Source organism: Cladophialophora yegresii (assembly GCF_000585515.1).
Source record: "Cladophialophora yegresii CBS 114405 chromosome Unknown aczIN-supercont1.7, whole genome shotgun sequence".
NCBI classification, from domain to species: domain Eukaryota; kingdom Fungi; phylum Ascomycota; class Eurotiomycetes; order Chaetothyriales; family Herpotrichiellaceae; genus Cladophialophora; species Cladophialophora yegresii.
This window is the reverse complement of record NW_006913051.1, coordinates 88,674-106,887: the sequence shown is the minus strand read 5'-3', so window position 1 is coordinate 106,887 and position 18,214 is coordinate 88,674. Positions and strand designations below refer to the sequence as shown.

General features: G+C 52.8%; 8 protein-coding genes across 8 annotated transcripts; 4 read left to right on the top strand and 4 right to left on the bottom strand.

The window, feature by feature from the left end:
- Window positions 1-37: 37 nt before the first annotated feature.
- Window positions 38-3,014, bottom strand: A1O7_09169 (uncharacterized protein; the record flags this gene model as incomplete). Its single annotated transcript, XM_007763158.1, has 3 exons — window positions 38-828; window positions 1,796-1,810; window positions 2,768-3,014. The coding sequence occupies 3 exons, from the start codon at window positions 3,012-3,014 to the stop codon at window positions 38-40; spliced, it is 1,053 nt and encodes a 350-aa protein (XP_007761348.1).
- Window positions 3,015-3,409: 395 nt separating this feature from the next.
- On the bottom strand, window positions 3,410-4,024 carry A1O7_09168 (uncharacterized protein; the record flags this gene model as incomplete). Its single annotated transcript, XM_007763157.1, has 1 exon — window positions 3,410-4,024. A coding segment is annotated over one exon (615 nt), but the record flags the coding sequence as incomplete, so codon positions are not given.
- A 1,730-nt stretch (window positions 4,025-5,754) lies between these two features.
- Window positions 5,755-6,655, top strand: A1O7_09167 (proteasome component PRE2; the record flags this gene model as incomplete). The annotated part of the gene is made up of 2 exons (XM_007763156.1): window positions 5,755-6,108; window positions 6,158-6,655. 2 exons carry the CDS (start codon window positions 5,755-5,757, stop codon window positions 6,653-6,655), a joined length of 852 nt encoding a protein of 283 aa, XP_007761346.1.
- Window positions 6,656-7,586: 931 nt separating this feature from the next.
- Window positions 7,587-9,259, bottom strand: A1O7_09166 (peptidylprolyl isomerase; the record flags this gene model as incomplete). The annotated part of the gene is made up of 3 exons (XM_007763155.1): window positions 7,587-8,603; window positions 8,652-9,110; window positions 9,170-9,259. 3 exons carry the CDS (start codon window positions 9,257-9,259, stop codon window positions 7,587-7,589), a joined length of 1,566 nt encoding a protein of 521 aa, XP_007761345.1.
- Window positions 9,260-9,670: 411 nt separating this feature from the next.
- A1O7_09165 (DNA repair protein REV1) lies at window positions 9,671-13,129 on the top strand (the record flags this gene model as incomplete). Its single annotated transcript, XM_007763154.1, has 1 exon — window positions 9,671-13,129. The coding sequence occupies one exon, from the start codon at window positions 9,671-9,673 to the stop codon at window positions 13,127-13,129; it is 3,459 nt and encodes a 1,152-aa protein (XP_007761344.1).
- Window positions 13,130-13,431: 302 nt separating this feature from the next.
- Window positions 13,432-15,435, top strand: A1O7_09164 (AGC/NDR protein kinase; the record flags this gene model as incomplete). Its single annotated transcript, XM_007763153.1, has 1 exon — window positions 13,432-15,435. The coding sequence occupies one exon, from the start codon at window positions 13,432-13,434 to the stop codon at window positions 15,433-15,435; it is 2,004 nt and encodes a 667-aa protein (XP_007761343.1).
- An 18-nt stretch (window positions 15,436-15,453) lies between these two features.
- On the top strand, window positions 15,454-16,539 carry A1O7_09163 (uncharacterized protein; the record flags this gene model as incomplete). Its single annotated transcript, XM_007763152.1, has 1 exon — window positions 15,454-16,539. One exon carries the CDS (start codon window positions 15,454-15,456, stop codon window positions 16,537-16,539), a length of 1,086 nt encoding a protein of 361 aa, XP_007761342.1.
- A 189-nt stretch (window positions 16,540-16,728) lies between these two features.
- A1O7_09162 (NADPH2 dehydrogenase) lies at window positions 16,729-17,859 on the bottom strand (the record flags this gene model as incomplete). The annotated part of the gene is made up of 1 exon (XM_007763151.1): window positions 16,729-17,859. The coding sequence occupies one exon, from the start codon at window positions 17,857-17,859 to the stop codon at window positions 16,729-16,731; it is 1,131 nt and encodes a 376-aa protein (XP_007761341.1).
- Between the last annotated feature and the right edge of the window lie 355 nt (window positions 17,860-18,214).

Genomic DNA, 18,214 nt, shown 5'->3' with positions numbered 1-18,214 from the left:
CATACGTTCCAAGGAGCGTAAACCCAACCTCTCAAAGTCACAACTCATCTTTCTTCCTGTCTGCCCGCTTTCCATCCGCTAGCTTTCCAGCATCAAAGCTAAATTCATAAGTTTTCATCCCTCTTGCCAGTACAGCAACACCTTCAGGTGCGGGATTTCCGGCGAAGTCCTCCGCGAGCCTCGACGCCGTTGCGTCCCTTAGAAACGCCACGCCGAGGAACACTTCCGGTTGCCACACGAAGGTTCCGTCTTGAGAAGGCGAAGGCAAGTCGAAGACGTTGAAGTTCACGCTGGCAAACTGTTTTGATGCGTCTTTGGGCCCTGCTAGGAGGTTCAAGCTCACATTCGCGTGTGGGGTCACTCTGAAAACTGGTCTGCCAAGGGCCGCAACACGCTGGTCCGGCTTCGCAATGGCCTGCCACTGATCAGTATGAGAAGACGTGGACGAGACGCCTAGCGCCTCAAGCATTCCTGAAGAGGCGTAGTTCTCCATCAAGGTAAGGCCAATGTCTGCAAGGGCTGTGACTGGCTCTCCAGAAACTCCTGACACAATGATGGGCAGAGTGTCTTGATCGTTCCCAGCGAGTTCCAGAGCATGATACGCTTCTGCCCGGTCTTCGCCTGCAATGGTAGAGATAGAGGAAACATGGGTAGACTTTGCCCCATGATGTGTCGCTCGTGTCAAGGTTGGATAGATGGTGATCAATGGTTCCAACGCTTGGCCTGTTGGGGCACCGCAGAATCGGCCGCCACACCCATCCTCTCTCCAAGTGGTCCCGCGTTCGTGAGTCGCGATGGTACAGTCTGACCGATCAATGCAACCGCCATCTGGAAGTGGAAGGGAGATATGTGGCCGCCAAGGGAATCTTTCCCTTTTGCGCAGCCGTCACCACAGCCCACAGTACAACAAAGTTGCGTCTCCATGGGGGGTGCAGCTGTTAGGGTGCGATCCGGATTAGGTGTTGACTCAGGAGTGTAGAAATAATTGCATAACCCCAGTGCACAAGTACCATCGCAGTAGGCATCACCGTCGTCGTCGAGTCTGTTGTACTTTTCCGAAGGTTGAGAGTGGTGAAGATTGCTTTGAGACTGGCAGTGATGGTTGGGTTGGGCTCCTGTGTCTCGGTACTTTTGAAAGCCTTCTGCTCTCCCACTGCATCGCTGGATGAAACTGACAGGAGGATAACAAGAAGGATCATTAGTGACGCAAACATCGTGCCCGTTCTGAGAGTTAGACCGATATTGATTCAAATGAACGTGTCCACATCACACAAGGAGCCGCGAGGCAGGCATGGCATTTATAGGGGACCATTCAGGGCCCTTGCTCTTGAAGAGGCCCTCCAGTCATGCCACAGTTGCCGACGGTAGAGAAGTCACCACTCTCGTCTTTGTCGAATATGCCCTACGCATAGGCTCCGTATTGCCGTCTATGGGCCGTAGCACTTGCACGCTTTAGGCAAGTGTTCGAGTCCGATAGACCAACATAGGTCGGTTTCAACTCGTCACTTGAATGGAAAAGGTATCGTGGCGCCGTGAGTAGCGACCAGGTTCATAACACATTGTTGCCGAGGAAGCAGTGCTAAACGACGGGGAACCTCGAGGGTGTCAACGAAGTGTCCAGCATAGTCAGGAACTCCGTCAACTGGCAGCGAATACCCACACCAGCTGCAGTGTTCCCGGATAAGGCTGCTTTTCAGCTGCCGGGGTGGAGCTGCACAGAGACAATCCAACCCTTGGGGCGAACACAGGAGACAGGGATACATGTGACGCCACATGACAGTTGAAGCATGCGCACAGGGTGTTCGGCTCACTGCAACAGGCGTTGGCGATGCTTGACTGATTTCCATTGGCTGGTGCCTGAGCAGTGTGGCACGCTTGACGAAATATGTTGTGCAGGGTCCATAGTCTGCGTGCTACTTGTCGAGCGAGTAACGTTTTTGGCTGTCGATGGTGGGAGGCGCACCGTGGACGCCGTAATTTGTGGCGATAAGTAAATCAACAAGATGTTGTGCATCGAAAGTTCCAAGCCCTGTGTGCCCAAGTAGATTGAAACCAAGAAAGCTTGTTGCATCAAAGCACATGCACAGGCTCAAAGGGAAACCCAGAATGTTGATTCGCGTGAAGCACGAGCTGGACAAGTTTTCTCGGTACTGCAGTGATCACTTTTCCGAACTACAGCTGGCTGTAACAGCCCAGTCCTCCAGCATCACGGTAAATTCATAACCCCACCGTGCACTGCCCTCGACGATAACACGCCTTGCTTCGTGCTTAGGCGCTTCGTTGACATCCGGCCCCCCAGTACTCGCACGACTCGACGTCCCTCCACGACTTTCTCCGGAACGCAGCTTATGAAAGCCCAAGGAGGCTCAGCTTCGCTGCGATGTTGCGAACATTGCCGCGCGAGGTCCGATACGCCTGCGAGGCCAGTAGGAGTCCTAGCAACGGGTAGCACAGACTCCAAGCAATCAATATAGCCAACGGCGGTATAGGCACCTTCGATAAAAGGATGGGTTGCCGCTGTTGTTCGGCGAGGCACATTCTGGGCGAAGTGTAGCCGCCAATGGTTGACAGAACTTTGGTCGAGTAAAGACTTCCAAACTCCTGGAGAAACGCATCTGTGGTGGTTCCTGCGAGTGACGACCGTCGTACGAAACGACAGCGCGATCGAGGACAAAATCCACGACGTCGTTTGCAAGAAAAGTGATGTTTGTGTTGTTTTGTACCATTTGGCTGCCGGGCATAAACTGCCCACTCGTCGTCGACGTACGCACAGCAATGCCCATGTAGAAAGGATTCACCAACTGAGCATCGGAAAAGGGTAGGATGCTCATATCGAAGCTGTTGAAGTCGGTGTAGCCGACCATGTTATAGATGCTTTTCAAGCCTGACTCGTTGGAAAAGGAGTACATCAAGTTTGGAGCCGGGTTATACATCCTAGAATTGTCGGGACTGCGGTCGGCACTGTCCAGTAATTGGAGTATCGTGGTCATAAGAAACAGGACCGGTTGAGACATCGCAGTGCGCAGTTCTCGATCCTCCGATATGGACTATGCTGGAGCATGACCTACAAGAACGAGCGATAGGCATCCGGCGATCTCGATTCGTTTGCACTGGTGCTGAAACTTGGTGGCTTACCCCTGAACCTTCTCGTCAGCAGCCGATGCCTTTATCCTGTTAACTCCGTCTTGGGGCTCTATGGCACGAATATAGGAGCAGAGAAACACTTGCAAAGTGCCGTGAAACATGTCCGTGCAGGTAGAATTGGTATAGCTGCGTCTCTTTGTCAGCCTATCGACGCGAACAGAGAAGCGATCAGGGAAATTTGGCAAAAGCTATGATTCGCCGCAACCTGGAGACCGTACTAGTCATTCCAAAGCACCATTCCACAGCTTGGAGGGTTTACTACCCGACAATTGGTAGGAATTCCCAGCGTCGAGGCATTATAATCTGTATTAAGACTGATTGTCTGCTGTTCAAGCATAAGGTAAGACAGTCGAGCCTGGCTGAGTTCATCTACAGACGTGATTTGGATTTGCGAGACCTGAGATGTGTCGTGAAGGAGTCGACTTGTCTCCATCATCTCGGAAATTGCATTGGGATCTGTTTGTGTCGCGTCCTGGCCCACCGAACAAGGCAATCCTAAATTTGTCCTATTGAATTTCAAGCAGAATTCGGATAGGCCTCGGCCCAGCTCCTGAACAGGCTGTGGCGGAATCAATATCTGGTCGAATTCGATTGTCGATGTTGTGTAATGCAGCACTGTATCGGCGATGAAAACGCCTCTAGCTAGAAAGAAGCTCAGGAGCATCATAGAAGCAACACAATGTAATAGTGGTGAAATGCTAGAAACTCGCCGTGCACGGACAAGATACCAAAGATAGGACCTCAGTTGTTGAGCAGAGGCAACCAGAATCCCAACCAAAAGACTCATCTGAAATGAAGTGGGTAGCCGCAGATACTGTGCTTTTTCGGATGCTTCGAGCAACTTGCGCGAGATGTGGAGAGCAAAGAGTGAGAGGCTGAAAGAGGCTGCATAGTGTCACTATGGCCCCCAGTAGGTGCTCGCCATCTTGCGAACGTACTCGCAGAGAAGTTGACGAGGACGAAGCCCTGCCCTTGCAACTCGGCGCTTGGTGGCTCAAACAAGTTCCTGACGGGCTCGATCTTGTACCTGGGCAGTGTCAAAGCATGTCTCGGTTCCCTAAAAGCAGGAGACCGCATGCAGCTTGAGTAAGGTCAACAAAGAGAACTTACATATATACCAGGCCTAACAGAATGCTGGCAAGAAGCGCAACGGGGACGCAAACGACGGTTGCCGGTAGTAGAATGGTTTATACCTTGTTTTCGTTGCGTAGTATCTCCGGTTCCAGAGCGTCTTCACCGCCTGGTCTGGTATACCGCCATGGTACAGAAGACCGCCTGGTCTCATTCTCCTCTGGAAATAGTTCGTTGTGGCATGTCACTCGCGGTGAATGTTCTCCTCTAGAACGACGTGCTCTTCTGAGGTGAAGTCCAGATGGCCCCTGTGTGTGAGATATGCGGCAATTCGTTCTGAGAAAGAGGTCGGGAACCTTGGACATTGGCTGTTACTTTCCATCTTCGAACGGTCAGAGGGGTGATTTCGGAAGGGCCAGCGAAATGAGGCTCAAGAGCAGTGAGAGCTTGGAGGAGGAGAACATTGTCAAGCAGTACAACTGGCTTACCTATCGTATCTCTTCACTATATCCATGTCCTTGTACTGAATTCGTCTACGGATCGCCGGTAGCGTTGGCTTACGATCGCCTACCTCGATAGCATTCAACAGCATGTCCGGTGCACGTTGCTGGGCTGAGCCGCAGCCGCAGCCGCAGCAAGGTGTAGAGGTTCTGCTTTAGATGCTGGTATCCCGATTGGTCGGATGCTAGAGGCCGGTGTATAGCTGTGGACCACTGATCCTGCCGCCATTTGCGTCCAGCTGTGAAAGGCAAGTCGAGGAGAACGGTTATGCAGTTATGCGGACACGGACGACTGTACGAATATCGGAAGCAAGCAGTACCTTTGGCTGCCGGTGATCCCATAGCCACTGGCTGGCGTCTTTGGGGGCCTGATTGTCCTGCGTAGCCAGTCAACGGGCCAACGCAGCCTTGAGGTGCATTGTACCACATGCAACACCGTCCGGTGAGCATGAACGATGCCAATAGCTGAGTATGTTGCATCGGCATGTGCTTGGAATATTGACAGGTTATAACAGGCGAAGTCGTACGGAGTCTTCGAGCAGTGGTGGTTTCTTGGTGGCGCTGCGCGTTTGTGCTCGCTGTCTGATTGAAAGAAGTACATGACGGACGTAGTTCTGGTGGTTGGTCATCCAGCTGTGCATGTATCTCATCATCTCTACTGAAGTCTACGACTCCAACGCTCGAAATATGGCGGACGCTGTATTCGTGTGATGCACATGAGAGGAACGCGAGTCCGAAATAAACAGGGTGTGAGAGGACACGACAACCCTTGCTGAGGAACTGCGCACCACCGTATTACCCACGTGACTGCGTTCCGGCAACATTCAGGCGCCATCAGGCGACGCGAATCATCAGCAACCTGAGCTTCGCATCGCAGTCAATCACTTCCATCATCTCTTCCTGCCTTGCAGCAGCCACTTGTTTCTTCCCTTCCTGTTTCTGTACCAACACCGATTCTTCCTTCTATTCCTGGGCCATTCATTGACTCAATCACAATAACCCGCCGAGGCCTCGTTTTCTAGCCCTGCAGCTTGTAATCATGGACACCCTCGTTGCTCAATACGCCCAATCTCCCTTTGCCAACGAAGGCGTCAACTCAGACGATCAGAATGACTTCTGCGAGACAGTACCTCCTTTGTCCCTCAAATTTGCCCTACCACCTATCCCTCGGCCTTCTGCTTTCCTGCGCGCGACCGCAGACGATCACTCCAACCCCAATTGCCCGATCAAGATTGCCCACGGCACGACAACGCTAGCTTTCAGATTCAAGGGAGGAATCATCGTCGCAACCGATTCAAGAGCTACGGCCGGCAATTGGATTGCTTCACAGACAGTCAAGAAGGTCATAGAGATCAACCCCATGTTGCTAGGAACCATGGCTGGAGGAGCTGCTGTAGGTCAACACCCGCGGTTCATCTATCACGTCCATTGACAGTAACTAGGACTGCCAATACTGGTTGGCTTATCTCGGTGTACAGTGTCGGCTGCATGAGCTCCACCACAAGCGACGGATTTCTGTGGCAGCGGCCTCCAAGATTCTGGCAAACCTCGTCTACTCGTACAAGGGCATGGGACTTTCGATGGGCACAATGATTACCGGTGTAACACCCCAAGAAGGGCCTGCGCTGTATTACATAGACTCAGATGGAACGAGGCTGGCCGGTAACCTTTTCTGCGTGGGGTCTGGTCAGACATTCGCCTACGGCGTGCTGGATGCCCTTTACAAATATGATCTGGAAGATGACGAGGCTCTTGAATTGGGCAGGCGCAGTATCCTGGCGGCTACACACAGAGATGCTTACTCCGGCGGCTACATCAACCTCTACCACGTGAAGGAGGATGGCTGGGTCAAGCACGGCTTTTCCGACACGAACCCCATCTTCTGGCAAACCAAACTCGAGAAGGGCGAGTTCTCCAACGTCACGAGCGAGCTGTCATGAGAGTGCTTCAAAAAGCAAGACACTCGAAGCAGCTTCAGGCCATTGGCGCAGGGGATGCGCAATTGTACCAACACATGAGCCAGTGTGTGTGTATTAGACGGCTTCAGAGGCTTTCACCCGGTGTATTACAATCGCTGGAAATGACAAGGATTTATCTTGCAACTGGATTGACTGTGCCTCTATGATCTGTTCCTGCTCTTCCTTGTGCAAAAATTTCACTTCTGCCGAGGAATCATCAGCAGGTATCAGACCCCCCAGTACCGTGTTCGATCAAGGGTCCACTTTGTATTGCACTTCTGGCGCCGAGCCAGCTTCGCTGACATTGTCTGCCGTCTAATATACTGGTGACTGGAGCTCCCTCACTTTATACTATGGCTGACTCGTGATTTCCAATCGGTTTATTATGCTCTTCCATGTACCTAGGCCCGGCCTGAGGATGTGACTTGCTCGACACTGCATCAAACGTAGCGAGCACTATCATTATCACGCAAGCATATCTCAGGAGAAACAGTAAAAGCCTCAGTGGACGGCAAGAGCTACCGGCTGAAATGAGCTTGTGCGAAGAGTGTTTCCATGCATTTGATTACATTTCCTCCAGCTCGTATGATCAAGCACGCCTTCAGTGCCAGGTCTATGTACAAGTACAGATTGGGGTATCTCAAGCTCCTCGCTGAAAATATGCTCAGCTCACTCGAGCATAAGAGGGTCTTCGCACTGCCCTCGTCCCTCGTAGAATCGCAATGAACTTTTCTTGATGATCCGTTGAACGCCATACCTTGAATGTTGCAGACCAAACTTCGAAAACCTTCTTCGAAGACGGCCCTTCAGTCTCTCACCTGTAGTCTCCGGCAGGCCGATGAGGACTTGATGGCAGCAACACTTGCTATACCAATTGGGTACCACAGACTCCTCGGCTGCAGGCAGGTCATACTCATTTCACGGCCAGGCACTTAATGTCGAAAGTCAATTTGCTGTTCTTAGGGATGCCAGGCAAAGCCTTGTTGCCATACGCCAGATGAGCCGGAATGATCAACCTCCGCTCACCACCAACCTGGATGCCCTGGAGCCCGATGTCCCATCCTTTGATGACCTCACCAGCACCAAGTTTGAAGCTGAAAGGCTTGCCGGACTTATTGCTATCGAAGACAGAGCCATTGTCGAGTTTGCCAATGTAGCGCATCTCCAAGCGGCTGCCCTTCTTTGCGGCTGGACCATTCCCGATCTTGCGGTCATCGACGGTGACGCCTTGAATGTCCTTCACCCCAACCGAGGCAGACTTCTCTTTGCTGCCCGCCGAAGGCTTGCTGTCAGACTTGGCTGCAGGGGTAGCCGACGGAGTTGGGCCTTGCACAAGATTCTTTGCAAACTGGACTTTCTTCTCCGAATCTCCATTGGTCTGTGCAGCTTCCTTCTTCCCCTCGGAAGTATTGGCATCGACGGAAACGGCTTCACCGTCATTCTTTTTGAGCTTCTTCAGACGCTTCTTCTCGGCTTTGCTGAGCTTCTTAGCTGCTTCGCCGTTGGTAGTTGCAGCTGCGGTCTGTTCGAGCTTGTCATCTTTCTTGAGAGACTTGGCCATGATATCGTCGAGGTTGTCGCCTTCATCTTCGTCTTCGTCAACGGCGGGACGCTTATTCTTGCCCTTACCAGTGCCCTTGACGACGTTGAGTGCTTCTTCTTCCTCTGAGTCGACTTCGGCGATGCGTGGGTCATCAAGGTCATCAAGAGCGTCAGACTCTTCGTCGGCGTCTTCAAGCGCATCGAGCTCATCCTCATCAGGTGACAGATCGTAGTCCTCTCCTTCATCATCTTCATCATACAGGGAAGCGGAACCATCGTCCTGAGGAATCACGTAGTTGCCAGTGAGGTGAACAGTGTGCGTACCAGAGACCTTGAAGAAGACCTTTTCGCCTTCACCAACAACGAAATCGAGAGTTTGCTGGAAGTTCTGTGTACATTAGCATGCAATTCCCGGCTCGAGAGGCGCGCGCCATACCTTCTCTGGGTCAAGGGTGCAGATGACAACCTCGTCCATTTCAAGGGACTCATCGTCCGAATCGTCCTCGTCATCAGCATCATCCTCGCCATCCACAGCCTTGGCCTTCCCTTTGCCCTTAGCAAGCTTCATGATCTTGGCCAGCTGTGCGATGGCTTCCGCATCGTCGTCTTCATCCTCATCCTCGTCCTCATCTTCCATGTCCGCGTCCTCGTCCATAGTTTTCGTTTTGGACTTCTTCTCGCTGGGACCACCGTTGACTTCTTCGTCCTCATCCTCGTCGTCATCGTCTTCATCGTCGTCGAGGTCAAAGTCTTCGTCATCCGACTCATCATCATCATCGAGCATATCATCGGGAACGCGGACCAGCTTCAGGGTCGCTCGCGGCGGACGCTTGTCGTCTGGATCTTCGAGTTCTGGCTCTGCGCTTGGATCGATGGCAGCCATCGTCACACGGAACTTTGGGCGAAGTTAGCATGACCACATCCGTGCAATGGGAAGCAGAATGTGTGCCTCACCATAGCTGCAAACTCGGGGACGGCAGGGACCATGATGTCGCCTGGAGGGACTCGCATGGCGTAGACCGCCACAGGCTGAATACCGGACATCTTGACGAGACTTGCGATGTGTAGCAATTAGAGTGTGGACGTTTGAGAAAGAGAAGAATTGGCGAGAGTAGTTTGCTTTGCACAAGCATGCGACGTTCAAATGCAGTTCACGAAGTTCAAGAGTTCAAGAAAAAAAAAAGTGAAATCTGAATTTGGTATCGAGGCTGCACGCTTGCTACATCGCTACCTCCGCAACGGCTTATCGATAAGCTTTAGAGTGCTGCTGAAAAAGGTTTAAAGTGGGGCATGTGCAGCCTGTGCCTGCGAAACGGCGAGTCGCGGCCGTGACGCGCCACAAGCACTTGCCTCTCCTTCACTCCTTCCACAACCACCCTGATCGACCACGAAATTCCAGGATCGTGCCAATTCACATGCCAGCGCCGCGATCATCATGATGTTGCGTAGACCGCCATGGGCTCCCGACTAGAGAAAAATTCCAGCTTGGTTCGAAAGCGCATCGAGGGCCACACCTTCAGTGACGAGCAGGGAGAGGAATATGAAGGCTCAAAGTTCGGCGGGTTTGCCGACTACATGCGGAGGAAGAAGATCAAGCTGCAGAATCTGGATGTCGAGATACGCGCCAACTCGGCAGACAAACCTCCTATCTTCCGCGGTGTCGTTGTCCACGTCAATGGCTACACCCAACCCCCTTTGAGCGACCTACACAGCCTCGTCGTAAGCCATGGGGGCGGCTTCCTCCAATACCTTGAGGCGAAGACTGCTGCTACGCATGTTATCGCCAGTCATCTCACGCCAAAGAAGACGGTAGAGTTCGGCAAATACCGCGTCGTCAAGCCAGCTTGGGTAGTCGACAGTGTCAAGGCAGGAAAGTTGTTGCCCTGGGATGCGTATAGGCTGGTCGACGAAGGGGTCACGCAGAAGGTGCTGGGCTTCGAAAGCGGCCATATGGTAAGCCAGGCAAATAGTCGACCGAGAAGCTACAAAGACCAGTCCGAAGCGGGTTGGTATGCTACGCAATTGCGTCAGAATCAGCAGGATCCAAATTGTCCACATGCTGATCCATCGGCAATGAACAGAGCTGGAGAGGGGGCTCCCACCGATGAAGTTGCTGGTGACGCGCATTTTGATGCGCCCGATCCCCCTGGGAATGGCTTGATGCATGTACAAGACCCTTTGCAAGAACTCGGTTCACTCGCACCAGATTTAACAGAAGCGCCGAAGCCCGACAAGCGCGAACTGACAGCCGAAGAACACAATTCTATTCTGCTCTCCAATCCACATATGGCTAAATCCAGCACTGCGAACCCTGACTTCATCAATCAATACTACCGTGAATCAAGGTTACACCATCTGTCAACTTGGAAAGCCGAGCTGAAAGCGCAGATACAGGCACGCGCCCAAGAGAAACTATCGTCGCAGCAGACTAAGCCGAAAAGAGCGCCTGGTGCGAGACGGTACATCATGCATGTTGACTTCGATAGCTTCTTCGCCGCCGTGTCCCTCCAAAAACACCCGCAGTTAGTCGATAAGCCTGTAGTCATCGCACATGGCAGCGGGCCTGGGTCAGAGATTGCAAGCTGCAACTATCCTGCTAGGAAGTACGGCATCAAGAATGGCATGTGGATGAAGGCAGCACTTAGCATGTGTCCAGATCTCAAAATCCTGCCCTACGACTATCATGCTTACGAAGAAGCAAGCCGCCAGTTCTACGACTGCGTTCTTGCGGTTGATGGGGTAGTGCAGAGTATCAGCATCGACGAGGCTCTAGTTGATGTCAGCGAACAGTGTATCAAGGCTGGTGGATCTGACGGCAAGGGAATCTCAGAAGGCTCCTTATATCGCGAACAAGAGCACGTTCAGCATTTAGCGCGAGACCTACGTGCTGCTGTGAAGGAGAAAACTGGCTGTGACGTATCTGTGGGAATTGGTGGTAACATATTGCTTGCCAAAGTGGCGTTACGGAAAGCAAAACCTGCTGGGCAACATCTCATCAAACCTGACGATGTCTTAGACTTCATTGGCGAATTGACGGTCACTGACTTGCCTGGCGTTGCATGGAGTATTGGGAACAAACTTGAAGAAATTGGAGTAAAGTTCGTCAAGGATATCAGGGTGTTGACAAAAGAGAAGCTCATCAACACTCTGGGACCAAAGACCGGCGAGAAAATCTGGGAATACTCCCGTGGGATTGACAAGCAAGCGGTGGGCGATCAAGTCGTCCGTAAGTCGGTCTCAGCGGAGATCAACTGGGGTATCCGATTCATCAACCAGCAGCAAGCGGAAGAATTTGTTCAAAGCCTGTCTAATGAGCTGTCACGGCGGCTCCTCGAGCAGTTGGTCAAGGGGAGACAGCTGACCATGAAGATTATGCGAAAAGCCGCCGATGCCGGTCTCGATCCTCCAAAGAATCTTGGACATGGCAAGTGCGATACATTCAACAAAAGTGTGGTTCTAGGAGTTGCCACAAACGACGGCGCAGTGATCGGGAAAGAAGCGATTACTATCTTGCGCAGCTACAATTTTCCTCCTGGAGAACTTCGTGGCCTGGGGGTGCAGATGCAGAAACTAGAGCCATTGAAGCCATCTGCGGCCAGCACTGGCGGCTTCATGGACAGCAGTCAGCGCAGGTTACAGTTCAAGAGGCCACAGACCCAAACACCAGCATCTCCTGTGCCGTCAGAACAAGCCAAGATGCCTTCTGCCCGTACACCGCGCATCAAGGACACCGTAGATCCGATTGAGGAGGTACCTACACCTGAGAAGCCGAAGGCTAATGCAGCCATTCTAGGTGCCGCTGATGCTCATCCCACCGTGGAAGAAGATGATTCTACTCAAAAACCTCTGAATGTGAGCGGAACCCAATTTATCCTTCCATCACAAATCGATTCAGCGGTGTTGGCCGAACTACCAGCAGATATCAGAAATAAGTTGGCCCCAAAACAGAAGAGTATACTCGATATCATGAGCAAGTCCGTTCAACCAGCTTTGCCTTCCAATGAGCCTCTGTCACGCTCCGTCTCTCCGTACATCCCCGACAACGACGCTGCACTACCGAACCAGAGTCAACTTGATCCTGAAATTCTGGCTGCTCTTCCTCCAGACGTCAGGGAGGAAATACTGGCACAGTATAAGCAACAAGGGAAAAGGAGCGGAACCCCTACGCATCAAAGCTTACTTCCACAATCCCCCCAGAAGCCCAAGGCTCTCGGTGCGTCCAAGAAGTTGGTTGTGACCCCGACTAAGAAGCAGAAGACGGTCTCATTGTTCAATAAGGCTAGGTCTAAGCCACCTGCGGACTCGTCCTCTACCCTAATCCAGTCAAACTTCGGGCCTGTGCAGAGATCAGGTGGAGGTGAACCACTGTCTAACGCGTACCTACTGGGAGAGATATCGGAATCCCTCCTCGATGAGCTTCCCAAGGACATCCGAGCGGAAATCATCGCAGAGCAGAAAAGGAACCGCATGGAAGCCAGATCAGGCCTATATTTCGACCCCGGTAAAAGACTGAAAGTCACGGCTCAAGCAGAGGCTATTGACCGAGGTCAACAAAAATTACAGCTACCAAAGCTGCCTAACAAGCCGACGTTTACGTCTCGTAAGCTGAGCTCTTTGCCCGAGCTGAGAGACGCGATCTCGGCATGGGTAAGGGAATTCTCTGTCGATGGCGATGGTCCTGATTCGGAAGACGTGACTGCACTCTCAGAGTACTTGTGCAAGGTCGTGTCTGTCGAGCGGGATATGGCCAAGGCTGTCGCGGTAGTAAACTGGCTTGGAATGCTCCTAGACTACGAGAACTTCGACGCCGAAGACACCCGTCTAGCTTGGGAGAAGGCACTCGAAATGCTGAAGAGGGACGTGCAACATGCAGTCATTGAGAGAGGCCTTCCTCCTGTCGTATTCGACTGTTAAAGCAGCACGCCTCAACCTGAACCTTTCACATACAGTATGGTTATCGCTCCTGCGCACGCTGACTTGGCCACTCCTGCCTTTCCTTCACCGCTTGTTTGTGTTATCAAGGTAAGCGTGCCTGTGGCTCTCTGAGTTCTCATGCTTGCCAGAAGCCTGTCACGTTCTGCTCGGTTTCTTGCCCACCATCCGCATCATCCACAACTCTCACTTCGGCTTCACTTAGAGTTCATTGCTATGCCATGCATACATAACCCAGCAAGTAGTCCCTGCTTGGTCCAAGTCGTCCCGCCTTGGTCGATGCAATGACGTTTCCTCCGGCCTGGAATCGAAAGCGACGGCCCTCTGACCTTTCTCAGCCTCCTGCCACCTGCGCTCGCTCGTTCAACGCACGAATCTCCAAGAAATCAAAGCTAAATCATGTCTTTGACGGCCCGGGCTCACCCTCGGTGGACTCCACAGGCACTGGACAATCGAAGGTTAGCGTGAAAGAACAGCTCAAGAAGAGGGTCAAGGCGATGTTGAGCATGGGTGAAAGAAGCAGTCTTCAACACAACACTGATGCTATGTACTCTTTGACACAAGCCACACACTCTGCGTACATGCTTGCCAATGGCTCCAACACCACGACAGTGCACAAACCATTGAAGATCCGCGTGACGGCCATGCCTCATGTTGATGGAGGAGATCAAGACGCCACGTCAGTCTCGGATCTCAGCAAAAGTGCCCCTGTGACTCCGGGTGGTCACAACAGACTTAAAGAAGACGAGTACAACTTCTCTAGCTCCATGGATGCTAGCAAGCGGAGCCATTCTGCTCCTGGGCTGCAGCGTCGTGTCAGTCAAAGATTCCGAGAAGCGTTTGGCAAAGGTAACTGCACTGTCGTCAAGAGAGCCAACATGCGCTCTAGGCGTAGCGTACAAACACTGGCGATTGAGTCTGCAGCAGCAACATCGTCGCAGCTTTCGCCGACGTCATCTATCATCAATAGTGTCAACAGCTACTGGGAAACCCATACCAACACGTCGACTCCACTAACTTCTAATCCATCAACGCCACAGTCCGTTGTTCATCGTGCTAGCGTGGACTCATTCGACGCTGAGAGACATCCGATCGTGACAGAAAGTCGATTGTTGACTCCAATCCCAGAGACCACCAGTCTCTCCATCCTCTCTATCAAAACAGTCGAAGCCACTGCGACGGCGAAGATGTACCTGGAGCTGCACTTCAATTCTTTGTTGAACCGCACACCTACCAGGGATCTTCGCCATCGAGACCTAGAAAAGATGATCAAGGAACGTCACTTGCCTCTCGAGAGTCAAAGCCGAGCTCGGAAGACTTGGGAGAAGGCCGAAAGTGACAATCTACGTCAGGTCCGCGCCCTCAAGACCACAACGAACCAAGCCAAAGCAAGCAGAGGCATCAGTCCCGGTGGCTTCACCACCATCAGTGTCCTCGGCAAAGGGAGCTTCGGGATTGTCCGACTTGTTAAAGGTCCGGGTAGCAAAGATGAGGGCGGAGCTACTGAGGGCAAGTTGATAGGAAAGTTGCCTGCCAATAAGCCTTCGCGATCAAATCTGAAGTCGTCGTTTTTGAGCAGGCGACGAAGTTCTGCCCAGCCAAAGATGGAAGTGTGCGCAATGAAAGTCATACGCAAGTCCGACATGATCCGGAACAGCCAAGAGGGACACCTCCGGGCGGAGCGTGATTTCCTCGTCGCAGCAGAGGGGTCCAGATGGATCGTCCCATTGATTGCTGCCTTCCAGGATTGGAGACACTTGTATCTGGTCATGGAATACTGCATCGGAGGTGATTTCCTAGGATTGCTCATCCGAAAGAATGTTCTCAGTGAAGATACAACCAAGTGGTATGTCGCCGAGATGATTCTTTGCGTCGAGGAAGCCCATCGTATGAAATGGATTCACCGCGATGTCAAGCCGGACAATTTTCTGATAGCCTGGGATGGGCATCTGAAAATCTCCGACTTCGGTCTCGCGTTCGATGGGGAATGGTCGCACGATCAACGATTTTATCATCAGACCCGTCAATCACTGTTGGAAGAGTTGGGCGTCAACGTCGATGGCGACGAGCAGGACAAGCAAGAGAAGCAAGCACAATCACACCATACCGGCAAGAGACGTGGTAAGGAGGATTCCATGTCTAACGGGAATCCTGCAATTGGCGAGCCCATTTTGGATTTCCGCAACCGGTCTCAACGTCGCAAAATGGCCCGATCCGTCGTTGGCACTTCGCAATACATGGCCCCTGAAGTTATTCGTGGCGAAATGTACGATGGCCGGTGCGACTAGTGGAGCATCGCCATTATCATGTATGAATGTCTCTATGGTTACACGCCGTTCGCCTGCGACGACCGCCACCAAACCAAGCTCAAAATCCTCTCGCACAAAAAGACGCTTATCTTTCCGCAGCCGCAGGACATACCAGAACCGAGCATCGAAGCATTGGATCTTATAATGTCGATCCTTGTGGAGAAAGAGAAACGGCTCTGCAGCCGCCAGTACCAGCTCAATGACTATTGTCGAAAGATCCAGGGTGGCAGAATCATCCGCCAGGACGCGGACAAGACTCATCACGACTACCAAGGGCAATTTGTTTACGAGGGAGACGCGGAAGACATCAAGCGCCATGCATTCTTTCGAGGAATTGACTGGGATACCATTCACCTACGACGACCGCCATACATTCCCCGCGTCAAAGGCTGGGAAGATACCAAATACTTCCAGGAAGAGGAACCAATCTCCGACATCGATACTGCGACCACTGTGGAAGAAGGACCGGCCCCCGGCATGGAAAATTCAGTTCAGCCATCGAAGAGCAAATCCACTCTAGCCAGCCAACATCAACAGGAAGGTCAGCACATCATCCCTTCAGTGGGCTTGCAGTTCGCTCCGCACCAAGATGGCCCTGTCCCGGCTGCTGATCTCCGACCTGTGAAAGGCTTGAAGCATCCTCTGATGCCAGCCCTTGTGAACGGGGCTCCTAGCACTGGAGCCACACTAGTCGAAATTGGTGGCCACGCTGACGCGCCCACGGAGAATGGCGCGACCGAAAATACCAAGCCGAAGCCGAGAAGAAAGGAAAAGAAGCGGCCAAGGGACATCATCTTGCGAGACCCAGTCACAGGTCCGCCAGCCCTCGAGATGCGGAAACATGGCGCATTCCTGGGCTACGAGTATCGTCACCCGGTTACGGCCAAAGACATTGTTGAGCAGATACTTGCCGAAGATTTGTCCAAGGCCAAATACAAAGATTATCGGCTGGGTGGTGATGGGCAGGATCTGGATTTATCCTTCGAGAGGCGAGTGTACGTGGATTCAGGAGGACACATGACACCGCACCACAGGCCGGTCCAGCAGATGCTGAGGTGCGAGCATAACATCTTTGGGGTATAACGCACACACTTACGAGCTGGTGCACGTATTCTTATGTTTCCTGCTCTGTGCCTCTCAAGCAGGGAATGTCCACTACAACACACCCAGTCTAGAATATAGCCTTAGCGTCCTGGCAGCGATGCGAAATGCATATCATTATATCATAACGTCTTGATGGTCTAAATCTATGCTACATCCCCTGTTCTTGCTCTAGAGTCTGCCGTTCGCGTGCTCGAACTCCTTGCTGAAGGGATAGTCGATGTAGCCGGACTCGGACTTGGGGTTGTAAAACTTTTCCCTGTCGTATGGCGCGAGCTCAATGTCGTTGGCGATCCGGAAGGGCAAATCCGGCGTGGAGATGAAATACCGGCCGAAAACTATGATAATGTCGCGGTCCTTGTATTCTTCATCCACGGCGCGCTTGGCGGATGCGGGTCTGAAGCCTCCAGCAAGCAGCACGGGGGAGGTGTTCCCCCACACGTCAAGAAGAGGGTCGACCTTTTCGGTGCCCTCGATGTCGGCGTTTCCGGACACCCTCGACTCCACCAAATGGACGTACGCGAGGTTGAGCTTCTTCAAGCCTTCCATGACGTGCGTGAACTGCGGGTAGGGGTCCTGCATCTTCATGCCCTGGAACGAGCTGAAGGGCGACAGGCGAATGCCGACCTTGTCAGCGCCAACCGCGTCAACCACGGCCTTGGACACCTCGAGCGCAAAGCGCGACCGGTTCTCGATGCTGCCGCCATACTCGTCCGTGCGCATGTTGGACGTGTCCTGCAAGAACTGGTCGACCAGGTAGCCGTTCGCGCCGTGGATCTCGACACCGTCGAAACCGGCCTCAATCGCATTGCGCGCGGCTTGCGCATAATCCTGCACAAAGGATTTGATCTCCTCCTTGGTCAGGGGTCGCGGTTGGGCATGGTCGCTGTCGATGGGGATGTCGGACGCGGAGACCACGTCGAAGGGACCTTCCGCCTCGAGGACCTTGGGGTTCGCGGCCCGACCTAGTGCCCACAGTTGCAGGTAAATGTAGGAGCCCTTGGCGTGGACAGCGTCGGTGATTTTCCGCCACGCGGTGATCTGTTCCTGGTTGTAGATCCCGGGGACGTTGGGGTAGCCGCCTGCCTTGGCTGAAATAAACGTCGCTTCGGTGATGATGAGTGTGCCTGGGACGGAAGCGCGCTGTTGATAGTACGTCGCCGTGAAGGGGAGTTGCACGTGTGAGTCGTCGGCGCGGAAGCGCGTCAGGGGCGCCATGGCGAGGCGGTGTTGTAAGGTGAGGTTGCCGAGCTTGATGGGCTCGAAGAGGCGCGAGGAGTGCGTTTGGGAGAGGGAACCCATGATTGGTATTCTTCTCGAGGAGTTCTTAACCAGTGGCGTCCGAGGGAGATTTGTGAGCTGGTGTTGTGAGACGTGGGAGTCGTCAAACGGCTGGGTTATACTATGTAGTTGATAGTCTTGCGGATGGTCCAAGCAGCGGTGGACCCAACGGACAGAATATATAAATACTGCGGTAGACCCTGAAAAAGTGTCGTGAGTTGTTTCGAAATTTATCCATGCAAGATCGACAGGCACAACCCACCCATGCACTCTGGCCACAACCGTGGTAAGGGTAGTACGTACTGCCTAGGCCTGCGCCAACGATTACCGAGGTGCTTGTTAATGCCAGTCGCCGCTGGCATTGGTCAGCAAGGCG